The sequence below is a fragment of the Felis catus genome, chromosome B3 (genome assembly GCF_018350175.1).
Source record: "Felis catus isolate Fca126 chromosome B3, F.catus_Fca126_mat1.0, whole genome shotgun sequence".
Taxonomy (NCBI): Eukaryota; Metazoa; Chordata; class Mammalia; order Carnivora; family Felidae; genus Felis; species Felis catus.
The window spans coordinates 73,792,342-73,802,759 of NC_058373.1; the positions used below are offsets into that span (position 1 = coordinate 73,792,342).

At 43.0% G+C, this 10,418-nt stretch overlaps 1 protein-coding gene across 2 annotated transcripts; it reads left to right on the forward strand.

Moving 5' to 3' along the window:
• Positions 1 to 21: 21 nt before the first annotated feature.
• On the forward strand, positions 22 to 3,914 carry PABPN1 (poly(A) binding protein nuclear 1). Of its 2 annotated transcripts, none has more exons than XM_023255587.2 (7): positions 22 to 387; positions 745 to 859; positions 1,567 to 1,634; positions 1,951 to 2,057; positions 2,523 to 2,610; positions 2,699 to 2,850; positions 3,790 to 3,914. In XM_023255587.2, the coding sequence occupies exons 1-7, from the start codon at positions 37 to 39 to the stop codon at positions 3,827 to 3,829; spliced, it is 921 nt and encodes a 306-aa protein (XP_023111355.1). In that variant the 5' UTR covers positions 22 to 36; the 3' UTR covers positions 3,830 to 3,914. The 2 variants fall into 2 exon arrangements, with proteins under 2 accessions (XP_023111355.1, XP_044915617.1); XM_045059682.1 differs by lacking the exon at positions 22 to 387 and adding an exon at positions 487 to 599.
• Positions 3,915 to 10,418: the final 6,504 nt, after the last annotated feature.

The following is a 10,418-nucleotide window of genomic DNA, read 5'->3' on the forward strand; positions in this document are numbered from 1 at the left end:
CCAATCGCCGGGCGGCGGGCCCCAGTCTGAGCGGCGATGGCGGCGGCGGCGGCGGCGGCAGCAGCAGCGGGGGCTGCGGGCGGTCGGGGCTCCGGGCCGGGGCGGCGGCGCCATCTTGTGCCCGGGGCCGGTGGGGAGGCCGGGGAGGGGGCCCCGGGGGGCGCAGGGGACTACGGGAACGGCCTGGAGTCTGAGGAACTGGAGCCTGAGGAGCTGCTGCTGGAGCCCGAGCCGGAGCCCGAGCCCGAAGAGGAGCCGCCCCGGCCCCGCGCCCCCCCGGGAGCTCCGGGCCCTGGGCCTGGCTCGGGAGCCCCCGGCAGCCAGGAGGAGGAGGAGGAGCCGGGACTGGTCGAGGGTGACCCGGGGGACGGCGCCATTGAGGACCCGGTGAGGGAAGGAGGGCGAACGAGCAGAGCCGTCCGTGTCACGGGAGGCCCAGAGCTCGGGCGAGCGGGAGGCAGGCGGGAGGCAGGCGGGGGGTGGGGGTGGGCGGGGAATAACGTGGCTGGGGCAGGGCCGGGGACGGATCCTCGACCGCCAGAAGGGGCCTAGCCGGGTTGATTCGGGCGTTATGGGTGCTTAGTGTTGTTTTAGAGAAGGTAGCTTGCTTTTCTTTTCATCGTGACCCGCGTGTGGGGCGAGGGAAATGGCCGAGCATGAGGCCGCGCTCGGACGGAGAGCTGGGCGCAGCCCTTGCGTTGGTTCCTGTTAAGCTCTTCTCCATACCCTCTCCACTCATTGTAGGAGCTGGAAGCGATCAAAGCTCGAGTCAGGGAGATGGAGGAAGAAGCCGAGAAGCTAAAGGAGCTACAGAACGAGGTAGAGAAACAGATGAATATGAGTCCACCTCCAGGCAATGGTGAGTAACTGGCGGTTGCACGCGGAACCCGGGTCCTCGGAAGGGTTATGCGAACACGGGTTGTATGGGATTAGATGCTCGGGACTTTGAGGCTGCTTGTCTGAGCAATTACTGGGCAGGTGCTGTGGTCATTGTCCATTGTGTGTTCCTCTGACCTTAGTGAGGCAAAAACCTGTTTTGATGATGGTAATCTTGTGCCTTTCTTTGTCCTTTTTACATGTGTGTTGCTCTTTGTTCTTTATTCTACCTCTACTCTTTGTGGAGGTTTCCAATTGGCATTTGACCTTCAAGGCTCATGGTTCTTCTTTTAGTTTGAGACCTTTTAAGAGTCCTAAGAAATTGCTCCACTACAGGGGGCTTTCCCTTTAATCCAGAAATGTTGAGTTTGGGTTCCCTTGATTTTGTTCACTTTTCAAATGATTTCACTCAAAGTTATTCAATAAACAGGGACTTGGTTTGGGGGAAGGAGGGAATTCCTGTACTGTTCTCTCTGGTTTTTAGGACTGTGTTAATCTGTTGCTGATTTGTCAAATGTTCACTGAGTACCTATTGTGTGTTAGATGGTATTCTTGATAATGGGTACAGCGGGGAACAGAGCAGACCTAAATCTTTGCCTTCACTGTAGCACTGGTGGTGAGAGGGGTACACTTATTGGTCAAATAGAAAACTAGCTTTGTTTTCCCCTCCGATTTCTTTTTTCTTCAAAGCTGGCCCAGTGATCATGTCCATTGAAGAGAAGATGGAGGCTGATGCCCGTTCCATTTATGTTGGCAATGTATGTATTAGGGCCCTGATTGGTGTTGGGGGAAGCTCTTGTTTTGGGAGTTGCTCAGTCGGAGTATTGAAAGGAACATCTCAAGGATAGGTGGTGGATTTGGGGAATATTGGGAGGGTTTGGAGGAGGTAAAAGGTACTGGTGATCAGCAGAGGCTTTAGGGTTGGGAAGAGAAAAGGATTAGTTTCTTAAAGAATCAGATTTGATGTGCCTTGGTGTATATGGTGGCCCAGCCCAGAGGCTCGGCAGAGATACCTGTTGAGATGGGAACTTGTTTGCCCAGTACCTGTGAAACATAACCCCTTTATCCCCACAGGTGGACTATGGTGCAACAGCAGAAGAGCTGGAAGCACACTTTCATGGCTGTGGTTCAGTCAACCGTGTTACCATACTTTGTGACAAATTTAGTGGCCATCCTAAAGGGTAAGTAGGGAAGTAAGTTGAGGTCATTTTAATCACATTTTAAAAGTACACAAAATGTTTTATATTGAACAGTAAGTTAACTTGCTGTTAAAGTAAGTGGTGTTCATCTTATGAGGAATTAATGTTGATATATATCAGGGGTTGCACGTAAATGCTTTCAGAGGCCTTTAGATAAAGATGAAGGTTAGTGTGGGTGTATTCATGAGCTAGAAGAGAGAGGGACAGCTTCTGCTTAGCCCTAACTGGTTCTGCTATTGGAAATCCAGGCCCTGTGGATACTGTTTTATAATTTTCCAAGAGTAGCTAGAAATTTGGATTGAAATCTTGCATTTAAGAATTTTTTGAAAAGTAATAAAAAAATGTGGATGTGTTATTACTTGAGTAAAGCATGCCTAAAAATTGGATTTGACACGTAAGCTGCTTTTTTAAACTTCAGATAGATAAAATGACTATTATTCTTTTCAGGTTTGCATATATAGAGTTCTCAGACAAAGAGTCAGTGAGGACTTCCTTGGCCTTAGATGAGTCCCTATTTAGAGGAAGACAAATCAAGGTAAGCCCCATGCCCATTGCTGTTCTGGTTCTGTGTAAACTCTCCAGGCTTATTCTGAGGCTTTTTGTTGTATATCCGTCACTGTCAGGTGATCCCAAAACGAACCAACAGACCAGGCATCAGCACAACAGACCGGGGTTTCCCACGAGCCCGATACCGTGCCCGGACCACCAACTACAACAGTTCCCGCTCTCGATTCTACAGTGGTTTTAACAGCAGGCCCCGGGGTCGCGTCTACAGGTCAGGATAGATGGGCTGCTCCTCTCCCCCCGCCTCCCATGAGCCCTGTATGTTTCCTTCTCTCCTGATCTGAGGAATCTCCCTCACTTACCCTCCCCTTGGTCTCCAGGGACTTGGTCTCCTGCCTGTGCAGGGTGAGGAAGGTAGTTGCAGGCCAGGCCAGGAGGCCAGTCTCATCATCGTTTTCTGGAGCAAGAGTTGGTGATAAGGGCTGGATCTCTCCACTTTGTTCTGAGAGATGGTTCTTCCCCCAGCCTTTTTTCCCTTGAGAGTTGGTGGCAGTGAAGGTGTTTACAAAACAGGCCAGGAAGAACGGCCTCAGAGTAGTGAAGGCACTGCTTGGACATTTGCTACTTTTCCCAGAGTTAAGGAGGAGTTGAAGATTGAACCTCCCTTGGAAGAATACCAGAGGCTAGTTGATCCTTTTCAACAGCCATGTGGGAGGATAATGAGATACTTACTCTTTAACTGAGCCAGTGTTTTACAAGGTTAACTTTTTCTCTGGGCCTAGTGTGATGCCCATGTTGTTGCTTTATTATCATCTCTCTGCCTTTAAATAGACAGGATAAGCATATAGACCTTGGCTTTTCATAAGATTTACTTATCTACTCCCAGGAATTAGGGAGGATCTGATGGTGAAGGCCTGGGGTTTAGAGCTGTGGAGAACTGACTGAAAAGTGGATAAACAATAAGTCCGTTTTCTTGCCCCTATTATCTCAGATATGCTTTTTTGCCAATGGCAAGGTGTTCTGTTAAATTGTCCCCTCCCATTTGCCAGGTGTGTCACTATTTCTGGGATAATGGGGTCAGTTTTAGGATACTTGGAAACTTCTTTCCCCCCATTCCCTGCACTATAACTGGGGCAAGGGCCCATGGGGAGGGGCTTGTGCTGACTCTTAAGTGATTATGTTAACACCTAACTCTCCTTCTTTCTTCCAGGGGCCGGGCTAGAGCGACATCATGGTATTCCCCTTACTAAAAAAAGTGTGTATTAGGAGGAGAGAGAGGAAAAAAAGAGGAAAGAAGGAAAAAAAAAAAGAATTAAAAAAAAAAAAAAAGAAAAACAGAAGATGACCTTGATGGAAAAAAAAATATTTTTTAAAAAAAAGATATACTGTGGAAAGGGGGGAGAATCCCATAACTAACTGCTGAGGAGGGACCTGCTTTGGGGAGTAGGGGAAGGCCCAGGGAGTGGGGCAGGGGGCTGCTCATTCACTCTGGGGATTCGCCATGGACACGTCTCAACTGCGCAAGCTGCTCCCCTTGTTTCCCTGTCCCACTTCACCACCTTGGGGGCTGCTCAAGGGTAGGTGGGCATGGGTGGTAGGAGGGGTTTTTTTACCCAGGGCTCTGGAAGGACACCAAACTGTTCTGCTTGTTACCTTCCCTCCATCTTCTCCCTAACTTTCACAGTCCCCTCCTGCCTGCTCCTGTCCTGCCAGGTCTACCACCCATCCCACCCCTCTTTTCCGGCTCCCTGCCCCTCCAGATTGCCTGGTGATCTATTTTGTTTCCTTTTGTGTTTCTTTTTCTGTTTTGAGTGTCTTTCTTTGCAGGTTTCTGTAGCCGGAAGATCTCCGTTCCGCTCCCAGCGGCTCCAGTGTAAATTCCCCTACCCCTTGGGGAAATGCACTACCTTGTTTTGGGGGGTTTTGGGGCGTTTTTTTGTTTTTCAGTTTTTTGTTTTGTTTTGTTTTCCTTTGCCTTTTTTTCCCTTTTATTTGGAGGGAATGGGAGGAAGTGGGAACAGGGAGGTGGGAGGTGGATTTTCTTTATTTTTTTAGCTCATTTCCAGGGGGTGGGAGTTTTTTTTTTAATATGTGTCATGAATAAAGTTGTTTTTGAAAATAAAAATTGTTTGGCCTTTTGGGTGTAAGGGTTATTTATCTATTTTCCTATTTTCTCTTAGATCCCAGATGGCTGTTAATTCTCCTTTGTGGAAGTGCTGGTGTTGTGGAGGGGAAGTTCTCATTTACGAATTAAGGAGTAGGAGTTAAAATTACAACTAACAGGAACATTGTGTATTTAGTTGAGGATGATGAGTTTTCTGGGTAGCATGTAGCCCTGATTGGCATTTGAGGTAAATCAAATGAGCCTGGGAATGTAAAAGAACGGCCAGAAGAGAGTAATCTGATAGCACTTCAGTGTGTACTCCTGAGTAAATTTAACATGCAAATGAATTATCCACACCAGCAGCACTAGATTCTTAGGGGTATCTGGGTAGCTTTTCTTGTCTTTACCCCAAAGTCAGCTCAAAAAATGAGGGAAAAAGTAGTTAACTAACAAAGACCATGGCAATATCTTTTCTAGCCATGCAGTGACCACTTACTCTGTTCAGCTAACTCATTTTGAATCATTCCATTAATTAGGACTTAACTAACTGGCTTTTACTGATTTAATATCCTTAAGTTTAGTAGTTGGTCACATTAACACCAAATTTCTCTATTTTGTATTATGTCAAATCGGTATCCAGATTCCTTGGGTACTACTACATTGTGTTCCTGCCCCTCTGGCCCTGCTCAAGTCTTCTCCATTACTTAGAGGATTTCTAAATTTAAACCTTTATATATTCTGTTGCACCATTAACCTCTGTTCCCAGAATATTTTGTGATTGCCTCTGACCTAGGTATTCTCTTCAGTAATCTTAGGTTAAAGAAATGAGTGTCCTATATATCTCTGAAGCCTTAACCCACTTCTCCAATGGCTTTGTATTCTGAATTCTCAGGTCAGTATTGACCACTTAAGTATTTGCTCATTTATTGTACTGTTCCTGTTTTGTCATTTGTTAAGCATTCTGCGAGGGTGGGGGGGATATCTGTCTGCTCTAACATTCAGCTAGAATAGTGTGGAGATTGCTGCAGAGGCTGATTAGGAGTCTGGTAGCGATGGTTTCAATATTTGCTAGAATGTGAGAGGTCTGAAGTAGCTTGATGATGTTAATGTTGGGAAGGTCTCTATCCACCAGGGGGCGTTAAGTGGCTATCTGCAAAACCCCTTCCAAGTTGCTGGATCTTGGACAGGCGATTGTCATTTTTTTGACCCTTCTTTGTTTTTAATTTTATATGTCCAGTCAGTTCTCCATATCCTGCCCATTCTTTCCATGCTATTTTAATTGCTTGAGCAACTCCCCATCTTAAAGTGGGCTCCTGGTAGATGTCTGACTCCACAAACTTAATGTTGCCAGAAACGCCCCTGTTCTACCACCAGTAATTGTAAACGCAGATGTGGAATGAAGTCCTTTCCCAATTTAATTCTGATTAGATTTCCCTGTCACATCTTGTTCTACATGTGATGCCCTGTGCATTGCAGTTAATTTTATTATATTTCATTTATTGCTCATGCTGTGCCCATTCCATCTGCTCTTTCAGAATCGTAATGGATAAAGCCAGGCACTACAGCCAGAAACCTTTCTTCATTCCCTAGTCATTATGAATCACTCCTGCACTCAGGGCAAAATGCTTCTATCTCTGTTTAGTACTTCATAGCTTTATAATTAAAACAATTACATCCCTGTTTCCCCACTAGACTGCAATCTCCTTGAGGGTATGGATTGTGCCTTTGTATAACTTAGGTGCTCAGAAGGTGTTAATTCACCTTGGGGGTTCCCTTTATCCTGGACCTGCTAGTTCTTATCCTCACAAGCATCAGATTTCTTTCCTTACTTGGTCTTTTCATTTTTCCTGCATCATCCTCAGTGATTTTAGAGGAAGTAGCATGAAAGGAAAGTTGCTTTCCTTGGGAAAGGTTGCTTGTTTTTTGGTCAGTCACTCCTGATGAGCTCCCTCATATCTGAGGGATTGGAATGAACCTAGTCTCACATGGATCTTGTGGGAGGGAAGTGTCTAATAAGACATTTGGGGGAGCCTATCTCTAAGATTTCTCTGGAGTGAGAGTCTGAGTCAGGTCTTTGCAATGACAGCCCAGAGCTCTTTCAGACGGGATTTGCCCAACCTGACATCAGCAATAAAGAAAAGTGGTTGCTGTTTTTTTCCGATAACAGCCTTCCTTTTATGTATGGTTGAAATGAGTGGCCTTTCTTAAATCAAGACCTGATTTTAAAACATCTTTGAATTCTGCTAATCTCAAATGCCTTTTTCCCTTTCTTTATGCTTGTGGTAATCATTGATTCAACAAACATTTACTGAGTACCCAGCAAGTGCTGTTCTAGGTGCTAGCATTTGTTAAAGAGAAATCATTTAGTAAGAGAACTTTAATTTTATTCGCTGTAGAAAAGTGTCAGTTTGCCATACCTCTGGCATATCCCACTGAAAAGCTATATGGGTTTTGTTGTTAGATATAATTCACATACCATAAAGAATTACCTTTTAAGTGTGATTCAATGGTATTTAGTGCAACATATATTAACCATCATCACTACCTAATTTTATTAACTCTATTTTCATAACCCCCAAAGAACCCTATACCCATTAGCAAGCCGCCCTAATTTTCCCTCCCTCTAGCCCCTAGCAACCATTAATTTCTGTCTCTATGACTTTACCTGTTCTGGATATTTCATATAAATAGAATCATACAATATGTGGCATTTTGTGTCTGGCTTCCTTCACTTAGCATAGTGTTTTCAAGATTCATGTTGTAGCATGTATCAGCACTTCATTCCTTTTCATAGCTGAATAATAATTCCTTGTATGGATTGGCCACATTTTGACTATCCATGAGTTGATGGACATTTGCATTATTTCCTTTTTTTTTTTCTTTTTTTTTTTTACTATTAGGAACAGTGCTGCTACAAGCTACGTGTTTTTTTTGTGAGCGTACATTTTCGTTTCTCTTAAATACATACCTAGGAGTGGAGTTGCTAGATCATAAAGTAACTAACTATGTTTAATCTTTTGAGGAACTACAGGGCTGTTTTCAAAAGCAGCTGCATCATTTTACATTTCTGCCAGCAGTGTATGAGGGTCAGTTTCTCCAAATCCTCACCTAACTGGTTACTGTCCATCTTTTTTATTATAGCCATCTTAGTGGGTATGAAGTGGTATCTCACGTTTTTTATTTGCATTTCTCTAATGACTAATGATGTTGAGCATCTTTTCATGTGCTTCCTGGCCATTTGTATATCTTCTTTAAAGAAAAATGCTCAAATTATTTGCCCACTTTTTAATTGGCTTGTCTGTCTTTTTATTATGAATTGTAAGAGTTCTTTATATATTCTGAGTATTAGACCTTTATCATATATTTGATTTGCAAATATTTTCTCCCATTTTGTTGGGTTTTGTTTTGTTTTGTTTTGTTTTTTTCCACTTGATAGTATCCTTTGAAACAGAAAGGTCCTGGAGATTTATGCCTGTGTTTTCTCCTAAGAGTTTTATAGTTTAACTCTTACATTTAGGTCTTTGATCCATTTAAAATGAACTTTTGTGTATGGTGTGAGGGAGGGGCCACTTCATTCTTCTGCATGCAGATAATGCATTTGTCTCAGCACCATTTGTTTAAAAAGCTACTCTTTCCCCCATTGAATGGTGTTGGTACCCTTGTTGAAAATGAATTAACCAAGAATGTGCAGGCTTGTTTCTAGAGTCTGAAATCTATTCCATTGATCTATATGGATGTCCTATGCCATTACTACACTGTGTTCATTACTGTACCTTTGTAATAAGTTCTGGAAGTGGGAAGTATGAGACCTCCAATTTTGTTCTTTTTCAAGATTGTTTAGCTACTCTGGGTCTTTTACATTTCATTTGAATTTCAGAATCAGTCTGTCAGTTTCTGCAAAAAAGAAAGCCAGAATGTTCATAGGGATTACATTGAATCTGTGGAACAATTTGGGGAGGATTGCCATTGTAACAATACTAAGTCTTCCAAACTATGAACACAGTATGTCTATTTATTTAAGTCTTTGATTTCTTTTAACAATGTTTTGTAGTTTCCAGTGTATAAGTCTTAGACTTCTTTTATTACATTTATTCTTAAGTATTATTTTTTGCTAAATTAAATGGAACTTTCTGCATTTTGCTTTCAGAATGTTCATTGCTATTGTATAGAAATACAATTGATTTTGTACATTGATCTTGTACAAGTTTAAGTTTAGTAGCCTTACTGAACTTGTTTGTTTAGTTCTAACAGGTGTGTTTGTGTATTCCTTAGGATTCTCTATATACAAGATCATGTCATCTGTAAATATAGAGTTTTACATTGTCCTTTACATTCCAGATGTCTTGTTTTTCATTTTCTTGCCTCATTTCCCTAGCCAGAACCTCCAGTACAATGTTGAATAGAAGTGGTGAGAGCAGACATCCTTGTCTTGCTCCTGATCTTCGGGAAAAGCTTTCAGTCACTCCTGATAAATAAGGTGTTAGCTGTGGGTTTTTCATAGATTACTTTTATATCATGGATGTTTAAACACTTGATGTTCTCCACACCATCCATGTTCTGTCATACCTCTGGACTTGGCACTGTTTCAGTCCAAATATCCAAGAAGCTTTCCTTGACTGTCTCCAAAAGAGCAGATCCTTCCTCCTCAGAGCCAATGAAGCACTTTTACATCTCCACATTTTCCACGTGGGATTGTAATGATTTGTCTCACAGTCTTCAGAGCCCTTGCAGGGAAGGACCATGCTCCCTCCCCCAGAGCTGAGGCAGCACCAGACAGTGGGTAATCAGCAAAAAATGGTTATGTGGTGGCCAGGCTAGGTTGACCGAATGAGAGGAATGAGAGTGGCCTTCATGTCACTTAATGTAACTTAAGCTTAGAAATGTACCCTGTATATACTTTTAATTTTCCTCTGAATAACCCATTATGGCTCGTAGTTGTGAATCCAACGAAAACATTTCTACAGTGTTTCATGTTCGTGAAAGTAGTCACTTCCTTATTTTCCTAAAAACGATCTCCAAGTTCCTGGGTTGTCTTCTAAACTGATTACAGGAGAATTAGTATTTTTGTGGTGTTTAGAAATATTTTCTATCTGGTGTACAGGAAGAAGATTGCAGGCTCTCAGTTCTCAAAATCTGGCTACTCTACTTACTTAAGAATCACATAACCTTGAATAAGTTACCTTTTCAAACCTCAGTCTCCCCATTTGTAAAACCCTAAACCATGAGAACTGTTTCTCATGGGGTTATTGATCAGGCAGGGTCCAGTGAGATTATGTGGTTGGTGAATTTTAGAGCAAGATGCCAGTTGTGTTAGTTATACATGCTGACCCTTTTCACCTAGATTATGAATTTCTTAGGGATGAAGGACTATGTTTTCCCCTGTGCTTCACTGATACTTCTTGAATGCTTTCATTTTCGTTGTCTCTACCTTTTTGGTTGAAGTCAGAGAATCTGGTTCTCTTTCAACTACCCTCCTACAGGAGCTGCTGTAACTTCCTGAGTGTTTTTTACTTTTTTTTCCCTGCCCTTCTTCCAGCAGTGTACAAAGACTGGATTTGCTGGAATGCCCCGTTGATACCATTCCTCACAATATGTACTGGACGATGTCATTAGTGTACGAATAACTCCTTGTACTTCCAAAAAGTACAGAACTTTCTTACCTACCGTCAGGTTGGTTTTCACCGAATCGCTGGAGACAGTAGTATGATCTCTCATTTATCATTGGGGCTACCCAG